Source organism: Calypte anna, chromosome 21 (assembly GCF_003957555.1).
Source record: "Calypte anna isolate BGI_N300 chromosome 21, bCalAnn1_v1.p, whole genome shotgun sequence".
NCBI classification, from domain to species: Eukaryota; Metazoa; Chordata; class Aves; order Apodiformes; family Trochilidae; genus Calypte; species Calypte anna.
This window is the reverse complement of record NC_044266.1, coordinates 3778707-3803513: the sequence shown is the minus strand read 5'-3', so window position 1 is coordinate 3803513 and position 24807 is coordinate 3778707. Positions and strand designations below refer to the sequence as shown.

General features: G+C 47.0%; 1 protein-coding gene across 2 annotated transcripts in view; it reads left to right on the top strand.

Moving 5' to 3' along the window:
• The first annotated feature begins 311 nt into the window (after positions 1 to 311).
• The window catches only part of SAMD11 (sterile alpha motif domain containing 11), a 115884-nt gene continuing 91388 nt past the window's right edge, over positions 312 to 24807 (top strand). Inside the window, exons 1-6 of one of the 2 annotated variants that reach the window (XM_030463657.1) lie at positions 320 to 390; positions 6271 to 6313; positions 7065 to 7142; positions 7515 to 8317; positions 9200 to 9313; positions 9702 to 9793. In XM_030463657.1, the coding sequence (XP_030319517.1) occupies positions 7528 to 8317; positions 9200 to 9313; positions 9702 to 9793 (996 nt within the window). In that variant the 5' untranslated portion in view covers positions 320 to 390; positions 6271 to 6313; positions 7065 to 7142; positions 7515 to 7527. Of the gene's footprint in view, positions 391 to 6270; positions 6314 to 7064; positions 7143 to 7514; positions 8318 to 9199; positions 9314 to 9701; positions 9794 to 24807 lie in introns of both variants that reach the window. The other variant, XM_030463658.1, reaches the window with a different exon arrangement.

Below are 24807 nucleotides of genomic sequence, written 5' to 3'. Positions count from 1 at the left end.
TTGTGCTAACTGGTTGCAGCAGGCAGCTTCTCTTGTCCACAAGTATCTTGAATTTGCTATGAATCAACGCAGGGGAAAGAGCAGAAAATTGCTCTTTTTCCAAGGAATTGAAAACACCATGAGAAGGTTCAAATGTGTAAATGCCTCTTTACAGATTTATTCTTTTTTAATACCCTTTGTTTTGTTTTTGTTATTCTTTTCTAATATTTATCTAGGGTTTTGTTTAATTAAAGCACTCTGTTGCACTGTAGTCATGACAAAAAAGTTTACTTAAATGAGTCTCTTTTTCTAGGAATTCAGGATGGAAAAGAAAACCAAACCCAATCAAGAGAAGCCTTCATGTGGTCCTGACCCAGTGTTTATTCAGAGTGATGGAGGCACGCGTGAGGAGTGAGTACAAAGCTGTTTATGTACATTTGTCTTCATGAGTTCACTGGAGACCCTGCTTATGCCAGTGACTGTTTGTACTTGTCTTTGGGTATTTTTTGTTCAAATACAACACACATGTAGAAGAGAACATGTAAGTTCTGATCAGAGTAACTCTGAAGTTACAACTGCCTTCCTGTACTGGCATTGGCCTAGACAGTCCATGAAGCAATTGCAGAGAAAGGACAGCAGCACAAACTTCACTGTGAATTCCCTACAGGTACAGATGTCCATGGTGATGAAGCTTCTCTGTGATGTCCTTTCAGAGTAGCAATGTTAATAACATTTACCTGTGGCAAAAGGACAATTGCTGCAGTTGTATCTGAAACTGCACTGTAGATGCAGCCCTGACTGGCACCTGTCTATACACAAACTTTCACACTGCTGTAGCAATAGTTCTCATTGTTTAGAAACATTCCCAGTGGAATCTCACAGCTCTCTAGTGGGGTGCAGTATACTAGTGGAGAGGAGATGTATGCCAACCCCATCATCACTAGGACATTGACTACCTTACCATCAGTATCTAGAAGGGAGAATTAGAACAATACAGAACATCTCTGCAGAGGTGCCTAATGCTTTAAAGTCTTGAGAATATGTTAACTCTAATTAATGGGTTCAAAAGCTGCAAGCCAGCTCAGGCAGTGAGTACTTCAGCACTTCCTGAATTGATCAAGGCAGGTTCTACCCAATCCTTAATATGATATTTCTAGTGTGTATTAAAAGCAGTCACACCTTGATTACAATAGACTCCTCTGACACATTGCTGCCAAAGGCTTAACTAAGAAAGTTCATCTGCCTAACCTAAAAAAGTGCTCTTTTTGCCCACATTTTTGTACACAGCTGTGAATTAAGGGAGAGACCCAGGGCTTATTCTTTTATGGCACTGTTTGATGTTGGGGTGGCACACCTGATGTTATCTTCTTTTCAATGGTCACTAATTTTTTATTGGTTTAACCCATCAATAGATTCCATCCATACCCCGATTCCTGGAGAGTCAGTTTGTCAGTGTCTTTCTGTTACTCTGATTGCAGGCAGGAAGTTAGGGAAGTGGAGCAGCAAACAGTGAGCTCCAAGTATTAGGAAACAGCCAAGCTTTAGATTGATACAACATAACCATCATTTCACCATATTTTGATTTAGTGAGTTTTTCTTAGCAGTGGAGCAGAGCAACAAAAATAAAGGTTTTAGAACAAAAAAAAGACAAAAAAAAAAGACTCAGGTGGAGCCATTCTTCTGCATTAGGACTGGATATCTCAAGTCTTTCACAACAGTTAACCTCTCAGAAGAGAGGAAGAGACAAGGGAGAAAGATGTATTTTTAATTGCAGCGTGCACAAAGAAATGTAGTTAATTCAGAGGGAAGCATGGGGAAGCTGTCCAACAGCTGGAACTGCAAAGGGGCAGCTCCTGCTTTAAAACTAATGAGTGAGAGAGAATGGTTACTGTAACAGCAGCTTTGATAATTAAGGCCTTATTACATCAGGGTTTTTTACATCCTGGTGGGATCAGCTGAGTACAGCTAAACTTTCTGTTTTCCAAAACCTTTGTAGAGAAGGGCAATCTCTTGCTAAATTATGGGGAATCAGAACACTGAAGTGTGAAGTCAGAAAAGAACTTGCCATTGCTTTTAATGGAAATAGGGTTGTGCCTTTTTAATTTAAGCTTTGTGGAGATCTCAGGGCTGATTCTGAAACAAGTTACCACAACATACCTGCACTTCAACTTAAGGAGGAGAGATGAGTCAGTCCTTCTCTATCATTTGGTTAAGTTTTCCAGTGCCAGGTCCTCTGACAGCAGATCCCAAGGGAGAGCACAGGCAGCCTCCAGCTGTGGGGAGGTTCTTGCCATGCCTTGTGTGTAGCATCATCCAAAGGTCTGTGAGCTACAGGTGACTGTTTATAGCACAGCATAGCCACTATAGCAAGGCAGAGAGAGAACAGAAGATGTGTACCCTGCATGGGAAGTTATTAATTATTTAGATGAAATGAGCAGCTAGTTTAGAATTAGAGTCCTTGCTTCCCAGATAAAAATTTGTTTGCTTCTCCTCAACAGGCTTTTAATTCCTCTAGTTTTTTTTTAGTACTGTTTTCCTTAGACTGGTCACACAGCTATACAGAGCACTTGTAGAGTAGGTGATTTGTGAAAATAATTTGATGAGAAGAGAGTTTCTTGAAACCACCCTTGAGTCTCCCAGGCTGTTCTCTTGGCAGCAGACAGAATGCCTGGATTAGACATGGACACGTACAATTTACAACTCTGGTTTGTTGTGTGAGCTCATGCTACCATGACACTACTTTCAAGAAAGACAGAAATAAACTCTGAGTTCCATGGTGTTCCTTTTTCAGTCCAAAAAACTGGTGTACAAGGCAGTGTTCTGTATCAGTGGGATTAAAAAGGATACAGCCCAGCAGCTCCTGAGAGTGTTTTTTCAAAGGCAAAGCCCTTTCCAGTGTGCTCCTTCCCAACCTTCCACCCCTGAATGCTCACCTGTGCCCTCCCTGCTGCTGGGCTGTCAAAATATCTCTCATAATGAAGCAATCTGGCCTGGAGCTACTATTGCCTCCACTCCTGATCCTGCTGAGCATGACTCTGGCAGCATGGCTGGCTGCTCACATGCAGTGAGCATAGGGCTGGGCTACGCTTGGCAAGGAATAGAAGACCAAAGCAGTGATTCCTGGCTGTTAGCTTTGGTGTGCTCTGAGTCTGGGAAAGAAACTGGGGAAGACAGGAATTTGCCTGGTTCAGGAGAGGCTGGAGTGGCTTTTTGTTCTCCTTCCTTGTTTTTTGGTAGGGTCAGAGTTGTTGTTTTCCATCACTGGTGTGAAAGTGTCAGGAAAATGTTTTGGAAAGATAGAGAGGTAGGGAGAGGAAGTGTTAACTTGCAGCCTTAAAAGCCTCAGCATGCCAGCTGCTTTGGAGAAAATGACACAAACCAATGGATACTACACCAGAGTTTGAAAGAGTGTTTTTATTACCTAAGCTCTTCTGCTGTACAGGACAGAAGCTCACTGGTATTTTTAGTTTTGGACTGTGGGAAGTCCCCTGCAGATCTCCTATGACAAGGTCATCAGGACAGGTGCTGTAGATGCAGCTGTACCAACAGAACATTCTATCTGTTCATTTAGCTTAGCTTAGGCAGAGCCATAGAGGTGCCAGCGACATGGTATCTGTGCTGGAATCCTGCAAAGACACAAGCTCTGGATTAGTTCCTGAACTCAGGTTGGTCATTTTATGTATACATGGGTGTCTTTCTCCTCCCAGCCTCAACCTGTCTTTCCTGTAGGAGGGGCAGGGCCTGCATCTGCAATGATGCACTCAGCACAAAGGAGCTTTGATCTCAAGTAGAAACTCCGACGTTTACCGTGACACATGTAAATTGCATTTAGGAAGTTTCCCCTCCCTTTATGGGTAGAATAATGGAGGCATATCCAGGAAAAGGTATTGCCCATGGAACTGGCTATAGAATAAGGAGGAAAATCTATATCTTGTCACTTTCAAACCTGTGCTTGAAGCACCATCTCTCCTTGAGAATGTTTTACAGCATAGTTAGCTCTTTGCAGCTGTGACACCTTTGACCCGAGAGAGATAAAAGATCCAGGTTTTGTTTCAATGCAACATGATGTGTTCCAGGGGTGGTGAACTAAATATTGGAAAATGATCACTATTTACAATGTTTACTGTGGTAGTGCCTCTGTGAGCAAATGAAGAGTCATGTTTTCACTTTGGTAGGTGCCATGGAAAAACAGTGATCTGTGCCCCCAGAATTTAAAATGTGCTCCAGTTCCTCAGCATGGATTTGCAAATGTACTTGGCTCTCTGTAACCACAGAATGGAGTAGATCTCTTGGATCTGCTCTCCAATGCTGATTCTGTTTGCACTAATCCTGAAAAGCTCTGCTGTTAAGAGACTGGAGCTGAACAACTTCAGACTCTGCTGTCAAACTCAGACACCCAGACTGAGCTCTTGTTCTTTACTGCAGTGTAGAGGAGCTTGTTAGGAACTTTTAGTGCTTGGAAGAGACTGACAGGATCATCTTGAATCCGTGCCTCTTGAATCCCCTCAAACTTCACTGTGTTCTACCAGAACATTTTATGTGTGGAGGGGAAACCCTGCTTGGTCCAAGTCATGCACCTCATGCTGGCCCACCATCATGAGGCCTTAATCTTCTAGTGCTGGACCCTCCACCAGCTTGGCCAGTGCACATGTATCTTGAGTGGCATCAAGTACCTGTTTTTCCCAGGCATGAAACACAGCCAAGTGGATGCTGCCCCTCTAGAGTGAGGACTCAGCATATTCACCTTAGTTATGACTAGGTCCAGATTTGAGCCCAGTTTCTTTAGAGGTAAAAAGCAACTGAGCTGACTTGCAGTGGGAATGCCCCATGGAGAACCATTCCTTTAAAATAAAAGACATATAAAAAAAGCTCTGTGCTAGAAAAGCTTTTGTGACTGCTGTTTGTTAGGGACAGACTGGGTGGTAATGCAAGGTGCTGTTAGGAGAGTTGAGTGTGCACCACAGAGACCTGAGGAATCTGGAAGTACCACAGGATTTGTTCCAGGAGGATGAAGGCCATCCTTGTTTGCTCTCCTGTGACCCTCCTGGAGGAAGCATGGAGACTTGTCTTGGGAGAACTCATGGCTGCAAAAAAGTGTTGGCTTTTAGAAAAAATACCCACTGCTGGGTGGAAAGGGCAATTGGTCCCATGAAGCCAGGTTACAAAGAAGATGGAGTCAGAGGGAGTCTGAGGAGTTGTTGGGAAGCCTGAGTAGTTCTCAAGCCTTAGCAGATAGCTCAGTGCAGGTCTAGGTATGCCAGGCATGAAGGTTTTCTGGGAGGGTAAGAGCAGGCAGTGTATGGCCTTCTCACCTGACCACCATCCAGAATCCTCTTATCCACTTTCTCAGAGAAAGTCTATGTCTCCTGGAGCCTCTCCCAAGCATTTTCCTTGGTTCATTAGGTGATAATAGAAAGTGATTTTTCCCCTGTCATCTTGAGCAATCAGAAGCATTAAGAATAAGAGCCTAAGCCTGAAAGCCTAAATGAGAGGGTTTGATGGGTATGTGTAGCTGCCTCCTTCATTAGAGCAAGGAGAGTTCCCAGCGCCTGCATTGCTGGAGAATAAATAGGCAAGAAACAAGGATCATGGTCAAGTAGCATCAAGAGAAAACAGAGGCTTGGGGCTTAGATTCCATTCCCAGATCTGCTGGACCCCAGAGAAGCAGTTTCCTCTGTGTTTACTGGTATGAAGCCATAGCTGGTCCCACAAGCAGTCCATTAGTGGACTTTCTATAGAGAAGAGTTCCTCTCAGCTGGGATAAGCAGAGAACCCTCTGAGATCTCAGACAAATCATCTGGTGCACTGATGTGACTTTACCACCTGTATTAGCCCACCCCACAGTGGGACTAAGAAGCTGTGTACCTGCAGTGTGATGACAGTGCTCATGTTTTCCATCTCTGCCTCTTTACACTTCAGTTTCTCCACCAGTGAAATGAAGCTAAAAGCAGTTTCTTCAAAAAGGTACTGGGAGCTGCTGGTGGTGGTGGTCTTTCTCCTTGTCTGTGGATGCTCTGAGATCGGGGAGATGGTGCTGAAGCTGGAGGGGTTGTTATTGCTCAGAAACTGCCCTGGTAACTGTCACGGCAGATTGTCACGACAGCAAACCCATTTCTCACTGAGGGCCAGTTCACCACTTCCCCTGGGACAAAGCTGAGAACTTTTTGTTGTTGTTTTGGGACCTCCAAGACAGAACTCATACAGAGCTCTCACTGTTCTGCCACCTCGTAAGACTTATGGGGTGTATTTCTTCTACTGTATAGACATAATTCATTTTTATTTCCCTTCTAGGTAAGATTTTTCCTGCACAGTTAATCTCACTCGGCATTCAAAGGTAAGGAACTCCAGCTTGTCGATGTGACAAACCCCTGCAACAACAGTTTTGGGCCCTGTTGTCCTCTCGGGACAGATTCACATGGACTTTGTGCCATGTCTGCCACACAAAAAAAAAACCAAAACACAAAAAACCCCAAAATTTATACCAACTCTTGCTTCATCCTGGGAGGAGGGGAGGCTCTAGCCTGCCTTCCCAAGGTACAGCGGGGCTCTGCCAAGCGGCAGCTCTTCCGCATGGCCCCAGGCAGCCAGAGGGACGTGTCACCCCCCGGCAGGATGCTGTGTCCCCCGCTGGAGCCCTCCGGAGCCCCGGGCTGGCGGCTGCGGGCTCGGCGCTGGCCCCGCCGTCCGTCGCTCACCCCCCTGCCCGCCGCCGGCGCCTCTGGCTGTTTAAATGGGCCAAGTTAGAGAAGCGGCGGAGGGAAATCGTGTTTGGTCAGAGTGCCTCAACTCTGCTCTGACTTCTGAGCACGGATCAATATCTGTCTGTCCCGCCCGGGCTCAGGGGGGAGCCTGGCCCCAGTAGCCCCCAACATAACGAAGGGTTGGGGGTGAGGGGGTGATGGGCAGGGGGGTTGGGCAGCGCGTGCCGCGCGTGGCACGAGCTGCCGGGGCTATATAAATCCTATATGTCTGTGCGCGTGTATCTATACATAGAGATGGGTAACGTAACACCGTGGCGTTTGTTGTTTTGATGGTTTTTGTTTTTTTTTTTTTTAGTTTTGTTTTTCAATATTTTTTTTGTGCAGGAGTGGAAATTAAATCCCAACTCGAAGTGATCATAAAGCCTCCGGTGGTGGGGAGCGGGGCGAGGCTGCACTTTGCAGGTGAAGGTGGGCGGCCCCCGGGAAACTTCTCCGCCCGGCTGTCTGGAGCCCCGCGGGCAGAGCCGGGGGAGCTGCGGGGCCCCCCCGCGCCCGGCGGGCGCCGGCGGCGGCGGGAGGGGAGGGGTGGCGGAGCGGCGGCGGGGGCGCAGCGTTTAATTTTAATTATTGCATATAAATAAATAAACCAGGTGTCAGTTTAAAGGAAGGAGAAGGGGGGGGGAGGGTGAAAGGGGGCTGAGTGGGCGGTGGGGAACCCTCCAGCCTGGAGAGAAGGTGGGTCGATCTAGGGGAATCAATAAGCTTTTTTTTTTTTTTTCCCTTAAAAAAAAAAAAAAAAAAAAAAACAACACGAAATAATGTCTACGGCAGCAGAGACCTCTCCGAGATGTCAGGTATTAGTCCGGAGGGGCAGATCTGCGAGCCACACAGCAGCTCCCGGGTCTACGGTACATTAGCCTCTCCGTGGGAGAGGGATCCCAGACAGCTCTGCTGGGGAACCAGCCCAGGAGATTTGTTAGCGGGCTGCTCCGGGGGATACCAGCCACCTCCGGCACCCGAGCACCAAAGGTGCTTGTGTTGCTGCTGCTGCTGCTGCTGCTGGCGCATTTCATCCAAACTCCAGACAGAGCGGGGGCAAGTTGAACCGGAGACATTAGAGCCACTGAGCTTTGGAGAGACGAAGGAGCACGGGGAGCGCAGTAGCACCATGCCTGCTATCAAGAAGGAGCGACTTGACAGGGAAGAGATGGCCCTGGCAGCTTTTAACCAGCCCATGGAAACCTTACCTGACTATCTCGCCCCTCTGGCCGCCGCTGCCATTCCGGTGGTAACCCCGCACCCTCCGGCTTACGACCAGATCTTTGCCCACCGCGCGTACCTGGGCTTCCACGAGACCCACCACCCCCACCCTCACCACCCCCACCACCTCCCCGAGGACCTGATGCTGGAGAGGTTTTCCTCCATCCCGGATTTCCAGCCTTTCTTTGACAACGGAGAGCCTTGCATCGAGGTGGAGTGCGGGGAGAACAAGGCGCTGCTCTACATCAATAAGTTGTGCCAGGGGAGCAAGGGACCCTCCATCCGGTACCGGGGAGAGTGGCTCACCCCCAACGAGTTCCAGTTTGTCAGCGGCAGGGAGACAGCCAAGGACTGGAAGCGCAGCATCAGGCACAAAGGTAAAGGCGCTGCTTCTGCCGGGGTCCCCGCGCTTCTCTGCTCTGCCTCAGCATTCCCCCCCTCGCCCCCCTCTCCAGCTTTCGGGAGCAGGATCCGAGGGGGGGGGGGCTGGCTGACTGGTAAGAGCTCAGGACCACCCTGAGCTCATTGCCCCCCCCTTCTCCCCTTCCCCGTGCACCCCCGGTCCCTCTATGCCAGATCCTTTCACCCAGCACCCCGGTACCGCGCTCTCCGGAGCAGCGAAGTTTTCCCAGCTATTTGGGAGCAGTTGCTTGGGGTGGGATGTGTGAGTATGTGGTTGGGGTGGGGGGTGGGGAGGGTTCCCCTCTTTCCTAAGGGAGAAGTTTCATTTCGCGCGAGCGGAGGTTTGAACACCAGACAAATCGCGGGGTGAGCCCCCCGCCTGGGGGATGCTCTCCCCGTTCCCCGGGGGGTCCCCTCGGAGCGGCATCGCGCAGCCCCGGGTGAGGACAGGGACAGGCTGCGATGGGGGAAGGCGGGGGGGGCAAGCGGGCGGGGCGGAGGGGGGTGTTCCCCTCGCAGCTGGGTGGTGCGGGACCTCCGCGGAGCTGGCGGCTGCTGACGGGAGCCTGCCCTGCCTCCCTCCCCTCCCCTCCTGCCTGCGGTACAGCCCGAGCCAGCGCCGCAGTCCCGGCACCGGGGTTGCTGGGGCAGGCGGCAGGTGGAGAAGCGGGACCCGGCGGGACCCGAGGAGCCGGAACCGGGGGGGGGGGAACGGAGGGAGGGGAAGGGGGGGTGATACAAACGGGAGAGGAGAACCGCTGCAACACGTAATTAGCTGAGAGCTGGAGGTGTCAGTCCGGGAGGCTGAGGAGCTATTAGGAGGTGACTGACACCTCGCCTTGGTTATTGATCGCCAGAGAAAAGGGGAATAACTTCGGGGGCCGCGCTAATTGTCGTTACTCCGCTCATCTCTTCTGTTTCTTTTAACGCGGGGCTCCTGGCTGCCTTCGGGAAATCTCAATTCTTCTGGGGTGAGTCAGGAGGACTGAGGTGAACTGGACGGAGGAGCAGGGGGGGCAGGCGCCGAGGGGGCTTCCCCGCGGGTGGCAGGGGCTGCGCGGAGCTTAGCGCAGGATGCGCGGGTTGGCGGCTGAGGCCCCGGCTCTCTCCAGGCTGCAGGAGCTTTGGTACCGAGGTTAGGTAAGGAGGGCTGCGCCGGTGCTCCGGTCGGTGGGATCTGCAGGGGAGAAAGTCCTGGAGGGACAGGCGGGGTGGGTGTGGGTGCTGATAGGCAGGCAAGGGGAGGGGTGTTTATATGGAAGGAGACGCGTGCTTCCGCCCCCCTTCCCTAAATACTTTCCTTTTACAAAGGTGCTGAGCCCTTTTCTTCTTCTTCTTTCTCTTCTTCTTTGCATCCAGGGAAAAGTTTGAAGACTCTTATGTCCAAAGGAATTTTACAGGTACATCCTCCAATCTGTGATTGCCCTGGGTGTCGAATTTCGTCTCCAGTGGTAAGATTATTGTTAAACTATGTGCTTTAGTTAAGACTTCTCCCCTTTCCATAAAAAAAAAAAAAAAAAGCAACCCACACCAAAAACCAAAAAAACAAAACCAACCAAAAACCAAACAAACCAAGAAACCAGCAAAACCAACGAAAAAAATCCAAACCTTTTGCTTCTGTGATCATGAAACCCTGATCTCTGAGGGCTGGGAACTGTGGGTCATTGAGTCTTGGCCAGAGCACTGCCAGGGTACCTGTGCAGTCTAGTTCAAGGTTAGAAGAGGCATTTGCAAACAGAGCAGATGGGAAGAACAGGGTTTGACCTAAAGGATGCAACACACAATATGGTTGTGTGGTTTTCAGGGAGAGCTGTCTGTATGCAGGAAAGCATTCAGCACGCTCTTCCTTCTCCTCACCCCTTCATTTTTGTGTGTGGTGCAGAGTTGTAAAATGGCTAAATAAAGAAAAAAGGGAATTATACTTGCATCCATGTGTTAGGCAACAGTTTACAAACTATTAGTGGCTTTTTTTTTTTTTTTTACATAAGGAAGGATCAAGCTCATCTTAAATTCTTATACCTCTTACAGCATTCATGTTACAGATCACAATTCTTGCTATTACAGGTCTTTTCTTCTCAACTTTTGAGTCCCTTGTGTTTTCTGCTGTCTGCCTTGACGCTTTCAGAATATCTATATGACATCAGCATTTTCTTGAAAAAGATGATGCTATAAATAAAAAGCTGATGAAGTCACAGTAGACTAGGGCATTAAAAACAGTTCATCTGTAGCAATAACCATAAGATACAGTAACATTGAAACTGGAGAGCATAGCTATTGGGTTGTGGGAGTAAAGCACCTCTTGGTTTGACAGAAATCCTCTGTGACTTCCAACTGCTGGTAGCACTCATGCTGCTGGAAATGTACCTACTTTTACCCTCTGAAATCAACCATTTTTTCTTTGATTATTTGTTCAAGATCCAATGGACAATCTGTTTTCACATGTAGTACCTTTATGGTTCTGCACCACAGACAGGATTGTGAATTTGAATGATTTCTGCCTAAGCATGGATGTGTACAAATATACACCTTCACCTGGGAAGGGGCTGGGAGCAGTTATCAAGTTACATAAATTGTGTGAAGCTACCACCTCTGTGATTTGAATTTCCTGCATCTGTTTTGTATAGCAAGGGAGTCCATCCCAAAGCTGTAACTGTCCATTGAGCTCAGAGTTCTTGTTCTGTTGCAGAGTTTCTGTGGTATTTTAAACCCAGCAAACCAGACAGCCTCAAACCTGGCTTTTCCCATGGACTCATGTCGTGCCTCTGAGTTTACAGGGCAAACTGATGTGGTATGATTCTCCAGTTTTGACTTTTCCATGTGCTGTAGTTACCAGTTATGTGGATTAGAGGCCACCAAGCAGTGGTGGTCTGCAGAGCAGTCATACATCCCACAGTTGCTGGTGGTGGTGAGGAGTGTCTGGCCAGATGACTCTGTGTGCTGGTCCCTTTCTGGGTACCAAGTTGCATTAGGTGGTAGCCAAAATGACACATTGTGCTTTTTTAATAGTTGGACAGGGATACTGTGCTGTGCACTGACAGATGGAAGGCAGCTCTGCTGGAAACAAGTCTTTTAAAATAGGACTGAATATGAAAGTTCAGATAGAGGAAAAGAGAAGTTGGTATAGGTTTGGGAAAGGAGAAATAAATCCTCCTGGGCTTGCATCCTACCACTTTCCCAGCTGTATAAATTAGTGAGAGGGGGTTCTGGTGTCAGAATTTGTACAGCAAGGAGAAACCCCAATGAGAGCTTTTATCAGCACTCAGATCCTCGGTGCTTACTGCGTATTCTGTGCTGTAATCACAAGATACACCTGGCCAAATGACAAGTTCACAGTTTGAACCTGGAATTTTTTGGTAGTGCCTTGTCATAGCTACCTGCACTGCTCATTGGAAACAGTTACAAAAAAAAAAAAAAAAAAAAAAAATCGTGCAGAGTTTATTTTTCCCCATTGAGTGACCACTGATTTAAGCACCACTGAGATCAAAGAGCTGTTGGTCCTCAAATGTAGAAGTGCTTTAGATTTTATAGTGTGGGTAAGTAAAGCCTTGCGGTGCCTGGGTCCTCGTGTTACCCTGTGGAGGGCAGGGAGATGGGGAATGGGTTCTGTCAGCGTCTGGTTCTGCTGACCCGAAATAAATCCGGAATAGGTGAGGACAACGGGGCAAGGCAGCTGCTGGGAGGCATTTGCATCTTCCCCCAGCTCCTGACTGCCAGCAGAAAGGTTACATCCAATTTCTCCAGCCCTGCCACCCTTCTCCAATCAGACTGCTCAGATCAGGGCTTTGATCACCAGCAGCGGTGACCAGCTAGTCTCTTTTGGGGCCGGGGGCGTTGATCTGGAAAGGAAATTGCGCCGTGCCCCAGACCCGGTTTGGAAAGCACGTCCGAGGAACCAGAGCCTCGCCTCCCTCGACCCCCTTCGTGCCTGACTCAATAAATCCCAGCCCGGCGGGCGGGAGACCCCCCACTTCCGCTCCCCAGCCCCCCCATGGCGAGCACCGAAAGAGCCGGGGAGCAGCCCCGGGGGCTGGCGCCGCGCCGCACCCCCACCCGCACCCCCGGCAGCGCTGCCGACATGGCCGGGGGAAGCGGCGCCCGGACCTCGCCGAGCTCCTGCCCCCCGCCATCCCCTGCCCCCCCGTTATCCCCCGCCAACCCCTTGCCCCCCGCCATACCCCTGCCCCCGCCATCCCCTACCCCCCGTCGTCTCCTGCCCCCCCCCAGACTCCTGCCCCTCGCCATCCCGCTGCCCCCTTCCATCCCCTGCCACCAACCCTCTGCCCCCTGCCATCCCCTGCCAACCCCCTGCCCCCCGCCGTCTCCCTGCCCCCCGCCATCCCCCTGCCCCCCGCCACCCCGTCGCAGCTCGTTTGCTGCAGCTGCAGACAGCGGCCGGCGCCGGGGCCAGCTCCGCCACCGACCGCCGGTTTCCTGCGAGGCGGAGGGGGAGCAGCCGCGTCGCGCCGGCCGCCCTGGCGCCTCCTCCCCCGGGCAGCGGCCGCCGCCGCCCCCGCGCCGGCATCCATCAATCAACGGCGGGGAGCCAGGGGGGGACACACGCGGCACACACCCGCTGCCCGCCCGGGGGGAAGGCAGGGGGATGCGGGAGGGCCCCTCCGGGCCGCAGGGTTGGTCCGAGATGAGGGGGCTTGGGGGGATGCAGGGAGGACCCGCGGGAATGGGGGAGCGGTGGGGAGGGCAGTCCCGATGAGGGCTGGAGGGGCAGGGTCGGGATAGCTCAGGCTCTGGTGAGGAAGTGGTGCCTGCGTGGCACAGGCTCTGCAGAGGTGGGGAATTGGGGCAGTGTATGTTCCCAAAGCTCCCCCCGTGCTCTTCTGAAAAGTGAGTGTGCTTCCCAGTCTCCCATGCCCTTTTCCTGGTATCCAAGAGTTTTCAGATCTGGAGGGGGGAAATGGCACAGGTTTCAGTCCCTTCAATATTCTGGAGGCACAGGATGCTCAGCATTCACAAAATAAGTTGTCAGATGCTAACGGAGGTCTTCCCCCCTGTTAATACTTGTCAGTTCTGGGCAGATACAGTTCATCTCGTTTATAGCCCTGGAGCATTCCAGTCCATTCTGGTGAAACCCGTTCCCTGCAGGGTTCCCTCTGTCCCCACGGAACTTCCCAACCACCACTCACCCATTCTCTCCATTTCCACTTTAAAACCCAGAGTCAGGGCTGGTCTTGAAAGTGTGGTCTGTTAGCCACAGGGAGGGAGAAACCTAATGGTCTTGAGAGCAGCACTAAAATCTTTATTGCTAAAACAAAATATCTTAGATTTGAAAAGTCCAGCATCAGGTATCCAGTGTTACAGAAGAGGGTCATTCCTTACAGTGGATAGACTTTGGTTTTCTCCCTTATCAGAATGGGACTCTTACTGTGTTTTTCATACTAGCCATGCTGCATCAGGAGGTGTGTTAGGACTGGACACTGGCTGATCCTCCTCCTCTTTTCCCACCTTTCCTTGGACAGGGTGTGTGCTTGAAAGGTAACCAGTGTTGGAGTTTGAGGTGTGGGTCACAGGTAGAGAAGGAAAGATGAGATTTTAAGAAGCTATCATGATGTGGCTGGATTCAAACAAACGAAAAAAAAAGTCACAGTATAGTTATTTTTGTACTTCATCTCCCTTATTGCATGTCAAGACACATGGGAACTGTGCATAACGTGGTCAATGACAGTAGTAATTCATTTGCTCACTGGGGCTGTGTTTTGCTCTTGATTTGATTTATATGTGATTCTTTTTATTTGCTTCTTTTTGCTTTGCATTGTCATCATTGTTGTTGTTTTCTTTCGATGCCCCTGAGGTTAAGGCATTAGTCCAAGGCTTTGTCAAGGATGGAAAATATAACTTTCTACTTACATAAACAAAACCCTAAATGCCAGTCATCAGCCAGGTCCCTGTTATTTAGCCCCAAGATGTCTGAGTACCCCTCTGTCTCCCTGGTGCAGCTCTGCATCTCCCCCAGCTTCTGGCTTTGTGTGACTGCTGGGTTCTGGCTGCAGTGCAGTCCCTGCCCTTCCTCAGAAATACCCTCCTGGCTACTGGGCTGCTCCCCAGTTTGCCTGGAAAGCCAGGAATGGAGCTGTTCAGGGAGAGAACAGGGAGATCCCTGGGCTACTGAGTAGATCCCTATGTTGTAGATTCCAAATTCAGGGGCTGGCCCAAACAGGGGAGTCTTTCAAGAGAAGGTTCCTATGAGAAGAGGACTTTGCCTGCTGGAAGATTTAGTTGGCTGCTTGTAGAGGCAGGATTAAATCTGAAATTTAACTTTTAACGGACTAGATTAGATTTAGGGCCCTTTCTGCTCTGCTGTGGACTTAAGGATTGGAGATGGAGAATCTTGGGGTTTATGTAGAGGGGACTGTTTTCAGAACTTTGCCTTTGTGTCTCTGTGGACTGCCTTATGAATGTGGAAAAAAACCCTCTGTAAAGCAGACTTATAAACCTCTTTATCCCCTCAAGTTCTTTGGCACAGACTGTTGATTTTTATTTGTGGTTTCATGCTGATTTGGATTGTTGCTTTTAATCCAGCACATTTTAGTTTAGGTTAGCATTTGTTGGAGTTTTTTTGAGTTGCTTGAGGTTTTTTATTTGTTTGTGGACTGTTTTGTTTTTCAGTGGACTGAGGCAATCTTTACAGCATGTGTGCCACACTGCAGACTTCTCAGTTAAACCTGAATGCTTAACAAAAGTTTATTCAAAATGTCATGCCTCACTTGAATAGAAAAGCTGGAGATAAGATACGTTGTGTTCTTAAATGGGGTGAGAGACTGGCACGTCCCATCCAGTCCAGGCTTTTTAATCTGAGAGATCCCTGAAATCAACTGTTCTTGGGTCGTGCAGCACTTCACAGGGGAAATCTGTCAGCTTGCAATGGGAACAGCTGGATATGAGAGGTGCTCCTAAAGGCATTCTGCACTGGAAGTTATTCCTGATGATCCTCAAACTCAGCTCCTGAACAGGGTACTCTGCCATTGCTGATGTTCATTGTCAGAGAGCTGGAGGTGGGTGTTGCACCAGTAAGATGAGTTTTATTTTACACAGAGGCAGAGCAAACCCCCAGATCAATGGCACTAGGAATACTGGCACAATACTGAAGGATTTAATTTTGTGGATTATTAAATACCCTCTGGAAAGGAAAATATTAATTGGATTTCAGTATTGTGAGTGGACAGCAGAGATGTGTAAGCAGCTGTGGCTTAGGAAAATAATTTTATATTACAATGGGGTTTAAGGAGTTCCAAGTGGGGGAAGTTTGCTATAGTGGAAGACCTGTAGTGATTTCTGCTGTTCCAATGAGCAGTGCTGAGAAACTGAATGCAAAAGGTAGGACTGGCATGATGGAAGGAAGCTCCATCTCTGAGTTCAGTGTGTGTGAATAACAGGCTAAGCTCACCCTCCTTGAAGGAGGAGGAACAACTGTTTGTGCTGATGTTGGCATGGGTCAGGGATTCTGCTTGGGACTGATCAAGTTTCCTCCTGCTGGGATTCCATAAAGACTGCAGAGGGGTTTTCCTTGTCCTGCTTTGTGTTGTGTTGACTCCCTGGAAAGGCTGAGGCTGTGTGTCAGTTTTGGCAATGTGTGCTGTTATGTTCTCTGATGGCCTCAGTTGTAGGAAGAGTTTCTGAGCCCTCAGTGCCTTTGGGAGCAGATGCAGGATGGGCTGTGCAGCTCTGCACAGCTTGCCTGGTGAATGGTGCTGTGCTGCATCAGATCTGGAAAATATACTGGTCTGAGGAGAAGAAAGTTAAGCAGGAAGAAAGATAGATAAATAAATACATAAAAGCAGGGAAAGCATCATCTTGTTAGCAGTGTGTCAAGGGCAGTGTAAAGGTGACACAGGATAAGTAATTTTGCTGTCAAAATTATTTAGAGATGTTATTAAACTGCTTAGGGCTGTCTCTGCTGCTTTAGGGCACAGACACCTGGTTTTAATTTGCAGTGGTCTGTGTCCAAACTTGCTGGCCTTATTCAAAGGGATCAGTGTTAATTTGGAGCCTCGTGGCAAATGTCTTTAGTGAACGTGGGATCTAAATGGCAGAGATGACCAAAGGACCAGAATTAACTCCCTCACAGAATTTGTTCATTTTTCTTCTCCTGAGATTTAAAATTATCAACTAGTTCAAGTTTGTAGAGATGATGAACTCTTCAGATTGCCTGTTCTGGTTCAGTTTTGAGTCAAGGAGAACAGGGAGCAGTTTCCTATTGGCCTGAGATCAGCTTGGTTTTTAATCAAGTCAGGCTTGGTCAGAATTCTATGCTTGCAAAATAATTTTCTTTTGTCTATATATTTTTTCTGTCTTCTTTGCTTGTTTATTTTGTTTTAGTCTTCTGCATTGCCTTACTCTGTTTCTTACTGCCTTTATCTGGAAGATGTCTTGCTACAGCAAATTATTGTTTTGCATCTGTACCTTCTCTCCCCCTTCCTTCTCCATCCAGAAATGCATCATCTGCAGTCACTTACTCAACAGCTGAAGCATCACCATCCTCACCATTTCAGGGCTTTTTTTCTCTTAGGAGAAGCTCACCTCCTCCACTTCAGGTAGATGCCAGTGAAAAACCCAACATAGGGCTCTGAGTTGTATTTTCTAGTTGAGGGCAATGAAGGCATCTCCTGAAGAGTTACTCAGTGTTGCAGGGGTCATGTGCAGTTTGGTAAATGAAGCTGAGAACATCTGTAGCACTGCTGCATTACTTGTACACCCCTCTTGTGTGAAGGTAAATCTTCTGCATGTACCACCTTCTCTACTGGAGTGATGCATCATTTCTTTTATTTTTAGTTCTGTTATTTTAACAAAACCAGTGAGAGCAGAGAGGAAATTACACATCCCCCTGGGTCATATATATAATCTGATACTGGATTTTCTTGTAATGTGTCTGAGGACAAGGAGGGATGGATGGAGGGAATTCCCAAGCATGGAAAGAAAGGTTCTTAATCACTTATTTTACCTTTAGCCAATGTGAAACATTTAGCTTTTGCTTTTATTTTGCACATGCATACAAAGCCACAGCATCTGGGAATGCTGTCAGGCTCCGGTTTTCCCTGTTCTTTGATTACCTCTATGAAAACATTCCTGCACATCAAATCCCTCATTTTAAGATCTCAAGATAATTTCAATCTAGCAGCTCTTCAGTCTACTTGCAGCTTTGGCTAGCAGAGATGTCCTCTGGTTCTGGCTGAAGTTTTTGTTTACCAGCACACACCCAGAGCTGAGCTCTTTGGAAGCCATACAGGGGCAGTGCCATGGAGCAAGAGGCCCCCATACTTCTTGTAAGGTTTAATCAACATTTATAAGTTTAACAGCATCTTCTGCCTTAGCACAGTAATAAGATGTCAGGCAGTACCCCTTCTTCCTTGCATTGTGCTCTTCAGTGAGGAAGGCAGAATGGTTTTGACTGGTTTCCAGAGAATTAACAAGCAGAAAAACTTGAGAGCTTTTGGTGATAAAAGAGGCACTCAGTAGACTTCTCACCTACAGAACACATCTGAAAGTTTTTGAATGATGACACTGCAAAAAAGTTTTGTGTCTGCTTGTAGCTGATGCCCAGTTTAGTGCTGGGAGGTCTGATTGCTTTGGATAATTTAAAAGGCAGCTCTGGGATTTGAAACAGCTTCAGTTAACTTGGGCTTCTTCACCACCACAGCTTCTTAGCATCAAACTTTTGGCTCTCTTTTGGAAGCAAGCAGAACACTTTACCAGAGCAGTTTGCTGTCTATGAATTTCTTACCCCTAGGAGCTTGTATTTATCAGTGAGCCTTGCTGATTCAGAGTTATGAGTAGATTCCACTCCAATGGTAGCTGCTGTTCTGCCTATCTCTACCCATCAAATTGCAAAACCTCCCTTGTAACCCCATCCTTCCTTTTTATCTGGAGATGGATGTGATAGGTGGTACTCAGGGCTGTTGAAGCTGCTTTTGCTGTGTTGCCAGGGTAACCAGAGATAACCCCTGAAGACAGGAAAGGGCAAGCATTCCTTTCTGCCACAGTCTGGAGCATCAGTGATTGAATGAGATTAGATAGAATTAGATAATCCTGAAATTCACAGCAATTTGATGCCAGACCTTTATTAAATAAGTAACAGGACCAGCTCGTATAGTAAAAATGAATTCTTTTAGATCAGTAACTTTTCCCACCATTTGTCACAGCTGTGATTCTTGAGATCTCTTTTTCTGTGACACAGGGTAAACCACACAAACATATATATTTTTTTTTCTTCTTTTTTTTTTTTTTTTCCCAGAGGGGACTATGATATCAATTCCTCTTTTATTTCCCCCTTGTGATTCACCCACTTAACCGTAAAGTGCTCTTACAAAGGAAGACACTTCAAAATTCTTCAATGATGGTTCAGTGAACCAGAGTTTACAGTACTTGTGTTACTTAAAAACTGTACACCATTACTCTTAAGCATTATAGTGTTTTAGGGTCAGTTAAAAGACCAAAAAAAACCCAAACCAAAGCACAATGTGAAAAAAATTGTGTATTATGAATGGCTGGGCAGTTTTTGTTTCTTGTGTGTTCAGGGCTTGAAACTATTGGGAGCCCATCCATGCCTCACATGCTCTGCTTAGCTGCAGTACAATTGAGAACAGCATATTCTGATCCAAAGTAAATGTGGGTGAGAAGGAGAATGGCAGTGGGAATGCCAGGCTGGACTTTGATCACAAGCAGGTTTAGATTTACATTGGTTTAACTCTGATCACTTTTTTTTCATCTTTAGGCTGGCATGGCTTGCATCCAAATTTAGCTTGCATCAGAGAACACTTAGCAGAGCATGGAAAATTTGGTGTGTTTTGGCCATCAAGCAGTTTTCTTTCTTATCAGCCTAAAGTGGCTCTTTCAGAGCAGAGGGCTGATGGATTTATTATTTTTGGTGGTGGTGCTTTTCTTCAGGTGCAGCTCCAAACATTGCTGCTGAGGTTTTCACAGGCTTAGTGGACAGTGTGAGGTCTCAAAGCAGTCAAGCATCAACCCATCCAGGATGAAGAGGGCAGCCTGCATGCCCCTCAGGAGGACACTTCAACTGGGATAATCCTGCTTTGTTGCTCAGAGACCTTCCCCATCCACCTCTGGGGGGATCCAAGGGGTAAGGTAGGGAAGAACCTGGCTTCCTAACTTGAGTAGCAGTGTAGTGAAGACCACACATGAGTTCAATGCATACTAAAGTTGAGGACTCAGCTGCTGCAGTGATTTCCCATGGTTGGACAGCAGCCTCCACCTGGGGAGGTCCCTCAGCTCTGACAAGGAAAATCAATTGGAAACATAAACAGTGCAGAATTCTTTGTGGTGAGGCTTGCACTCCAGCTTTAAGTTGCTGAATGTTTTAAGTTGCACTCCAGAGAAGTTGCCCTTAATTTGTTGGAACTCTTCAGTGCCATCTCATTGTGTGATTCTTTCTCAAAAGGCTCTCTCTGGATGGAGCTGCCTGACACTGAAAGGCATAATGAGCTTGTGGACATGGGGCTCTTCTGTGAGCTGGCATTGGGGATCCTGTTAGGTGGTTGCTCACCATGTTCTGGGCATTTGGAGGGAAAGATTTTGCTTTGGCTGGTTGCTCTTTATTACCACTGAATATACTCCTCAATATAATAGACAGCAGATTTTGAGATGGCAGTTGGCAGCAGTCCTGTTGCATGTTCCTTTGGAGAGAGAGACATCTAAAGCCAAAACATAACTATGCAAACTCAGTTTTTCAATAAGAAAACTTGATTTGTAACTTCAGAATCAAAACCATAGCCTGCACTTCAGGATAAATGTCCCAGGCATACTGATTCTGTTCACTTGTTGGGCAGAGGGGCTGGCAGTCAGGTCTCAGCCCTTTGCACTGCTGAGGATAACCTGCATTGCTTTCTCCAACCATTGTCTTGAAATGCAGCTTTTTATTTGAGATATTTAACTTGGCTTACCCAGAAACATCCTTTCTCAGGGCCCACGTGCCTTTTATATTCTCTTTCCACAATTCAGCTTCCCCACAGGCAGGAGAGCACCTCTGGTACTGCAGATGGGAAATAAAATGTTTAGATTTACAGGTTAAAAGGGCAAGAGACCACTGTTGCCATCAGGACTGATTTCTTGCACAGGACTTCCCCCAACTAGTTCCTGTTTATAGTAGCTTCTCTTTGTACTTTTCTTGTTAAGGAAGGCATCCAATCTTGATTAAATGTCCTGGTCATGTCCTTGGTTGATCTCGGTAAACTGTTTCAGTAGGTAACTACTCTCACTTTTTAGGAAACAACGAGGCCATTGCTAATTTGAATTTATTTAGTGTCACATTCCTGCCAAGTTGTCTCTTCACAGCTTTGGATGTCACTCTGTGGAGCTCCCATTCGGTAGCCACACACCATCCTCTAGAACCCTTTTAGCCTCCTCCTCCTGGAGCTGAATAGAGCCAGATCCTCCAGTCTCTCCACATAATGAGGCAACCCCAAATTTTTAATCATCTGCAAGACTCTTCTGCAAAACCCCAACAGTCTTTATCAGCATCTTTCCTGAACTGTATCCAAATAATTCCAAGCACACACACACACACACACACACTATAATCTTCCTGCTCTAGTTACTGCCCTGGCATTTCTGTCCATTATTGATATGGCTCAGACATTGCCCATGAGAAATCTCTTCACCTGATTCCCACTCTGACCCTTGCACTCATTTCAGACTCACTTTTTCCTGGGATAAGATTCTGAGCTTTTAAGTGCCAGCTTCCCCCACTAGCCCACACTATTTTGTGTCTGTGACCCTGAGATTTCATTACTTGCCACTAACTCACACATTCTCTGTATTAACCATCAGCAGCGACTCTTTGTTTTCTTCCAGTTCATCAATACAAATATTAGGGAGAATTGTTTACATTCTTACATTCTGAGGTCTTTTAATCACCTTTTAATCCATTGAATTTGTGCCATGTTGACTTGTAATGCTCTAGTTTCTCATTCACAAAGTTGTGTGGTGTGAAATCAAATAACTTGCAGAAACCTGAACACATTACACTAGCATGATTGTCTCAGTAAAAAAAAAAAAAAAAAAGATTTATTAGTTTAACTCTTTTTCATTACCAAGCCTTAATTTGCATAAATTATAGAACCCTCCTTTAATTTATTATTACTTGCCTGGTTTCTTCTGTTTCATTATTTCTCTTGGGGGTTATAAAATTACTTGGATTATCCCTCTTATGCTTTTTAAGATACAGGCACAGTGCTGTGTTTTACTATTTACTTTGTCTTTCCTTATTGTTCTGAGGTTCATTAGAAATCTGAGTTAGGTGTCCAGAGAACTTCTCTGACTAACTCAAAACTCTTTGAGAGCAAGTTATCTAAGTCTGCTGATTTAAAACTTTATAACCTTAGAAGTTTCTGTTTGGAAATCTAATTCACTGCTGGAATGAAAAGTATTTCATTCTCATACCACAGGAGAGCTGTTTTTTTTCTCCCAGCGCAGAAACATTTATTGAACATGCTTATTTTTTCAGCATTTCTGACAGTTCTACCATTCCCATCTCATAATGGACTGAAACCATTATTACCTTCTGCCCTGGCCATGCCAGTGTTCACAAAAGAGCTTGGAGTTCTCCAGTGAATGAAGGAATTATTAAAATTACACGTGCAATTATTTAAGATTAAAATCTTCATAATGGGTGGGGAAGGAGAGGCCTCCACTACTGCTACAAAAGCTCTTTACCACACATGGTACTGATGAGGTGCCTGCCCAACTCTCTTCAAGTCTGTTACTCCTTAGTATTCCCTTTAGGGGGATTTCTGCCCTTTTACTTCCTGGTGTTCACTGTTGGTTTAATCTGAAACCTGGCCTGTGGAGCATCAGCCCTCTGGGAAGGGAATGATGCTGTCTCTTCATTTTCTCCATGTGGTGTGTGCTGCTTGCCAGGCTGAGTGGTTGCAGCTTGTGGGTTCAGGTAATGAATAGATGTGTTGGGCTTCAAAAGGATGACCTCTGTGGCTTTCTCCTGATAGCCAAGCCTTTTTCCCCCACCTAGATGTTATTCTATCTTACTCTTCTTGTCTGGCTGCTTTTATTTTCTCCTGAACTTTCTCTCAGGCCTTCCTATCTGGTGCTGGAAGTATCTTAAAAAAGTGGTCACAGTGTGTTCTGTCAAAGCCTGCAACTCCTTGATCAATCCACTCCACCTCCCTTCAGTTTGCTTTGAATGATTTTTGGTGGCAGTGCAGGGTTATACATGCAAGAGGTGGAGATGGGCTGCATCTGAATCTCCAGGAATAAACCATTAGGAAAGACCCTCTCACCCACCTCCCTCTTCACCAGCCTCGTGTTCAGCTGTGCAGAGCAGCATCCCCAGTGCTGGCTGGTGCTCAGATGCTGTGCTGTTAGCCTTGGCTGGCAGGAAACATCTTGGTATCCCATGAGCTGTGAAACTTGACATATGCCAAGGCAGTAAGAGGAGGAGAATCTTCCCTCAAAGCTTCCCTGCAATGATCTGACAGAATTTAATCTGTCAGGGTCTGCTTGGCATTCAGACTGATCCTGGCAGGCCAGCACGTTCCAATCAATAATATCCTTGATCAGCAAATAATTTTACTTTGATCAGAGAATCCTGGTAATTAGAGCTGAAAAAGATGTGTGACATCACTCAGCCTGCTCCACCGAGCACTCTGAAACATGCTGGCATTTATCTTTGTTTCTTAGGGGCTTTTTTAGCTGCTCTGGTGCTGCAATGGCAGCTAGTCTGTGCTTCTGAAGGAGGGAAGTCACCCAGTCCATGGGGCTTTCTATTCCCTCAATATGAAAACCCCTGTTTTAAAGAGATGAGGGAGGAGTGGAAATGGAGTTCAGCCCCTGTGTCACAGTCCTGGGGTTCCATTCCCTCTTAATTCACCCCGTTTATCCCCAGACCTCTCTTGTGGCAGCCCCACCTCCTTGCTCCCCTGCCCAGAAGGTGTTATTCCTGGGGAGCAGAGGGGATGCTTGGTCTCTGTGTCTCACTCAATCTCTGTCTGTCAGCTCAGATTGACCAAAATGAGAGGCCCTGCTGTGGCAGCACTCAGGAGTGATTTGTCAGGCTGGGCAGGACCTGAATCAAGATCAGCTCCCATAATATCCAGGCTGCTGGACACCTACTTGGTGATTACCCTGACAGTGCCACCAGCCAGGGTTTGGCTGTAGCTATGGAGGTAGATGTAAGTGGCTTCTCCTTCCTTCACTAATGCCTTCATCTCTCCTGGAGTTTGGGATTTGCATAATTGGAACAACTTGTTTATTTGGAATGAAATTGCATCCTTGGGATTTACTGAGTGGGACTCAGTACAGAGCTCAATGGGAAGGAGGTAGTGGGGAAGGAAGATCTTTTCTGTAGCTTTTTCATGGTAGTTGAGAGCAGTTTTGTTTTGTGACATAAATTAGAGGAGTGTAGGGCTGGCTAAATGTTTAAATGCTTTTTAAGGGAATGTGTGGGAAGTGGGCTGGGGTGATGGCTGCCCTGGAAGAGTTTATCATCAAAATGTAAAGCAGAGATGTGCAGTGCCTTACATACCATGCATAGAGAGAAGCAGCTCTAGATGTCCTATGCAGAAAGCCAGCAGTAGTTGCTCACCACAGATCTTAGAAAATGAGGAAATAAAGCTGGCTTTTCAGTTTTCTGTGGCTGTCTATGTGAACCCATCAAACATGAATATGGCTGCTTGCCTACAAACAGATTATTTTTTTATTGCTTTTGCCACCTCTGTGATTCTATGAGGCCCAGCTATACTATATATAGCACAATAAATCTGGTTTATATCAATGTGAACTTTGATATATTTTATTAATATCACACTCATGATTTGAATATTTAAACATGCATGGCATATACAAAACTGTTATTTAGCTTGTGCATACTTTATTTAATTATTTTAGATTTATAGAACACCTGTCATTGGCTCGAAAGTGCCATGCATTCAATAAAAATACAGTCAGAAATTCAAAACTGCCTTCCTGGCCCATCTAGATTATTCCTCTCTCTTGCACTTACTGCTCCCTCCTTCTCCTAATCAGGTCTCTTCCAGCACCATGAACCTGTTCAATCTAATTCCAGGATAAAGCGTGGTGAGGCCAGGGAGCTGAGCTGAGTGCTTGCAGGTCCATGGGATGTGTGCTGTGTAGATGTCTCAGCTGTCTCCAGTTTGAGCCTCACTGCCAGCAAAGAATTCTGAGAAACAGACTGAGAACTGCTGGGGACTTGCAGGGCAGGGGAAGCTTGGTGCAGACTTTGTGTTTGCTCCTGGTTTCTCTTGCCTTCTGTGCCCAGCCTGTTCCTCTTGCCCCCCAGGTCCTGGTTGTCAGTAGGATTCTAGAAACAACATTATCTTGGTTATTATTTTTTGACACATCTGGCCTATGGACCCCACAGGAATTTACAGCCTTTTTCTAACTTTTGCATATGCAAAAAGTCAAGTTCCTATAGCTGGGAGCCAAAAGGCATGGTGAGAGCATGTACCCAACTGGGATGAAGCAC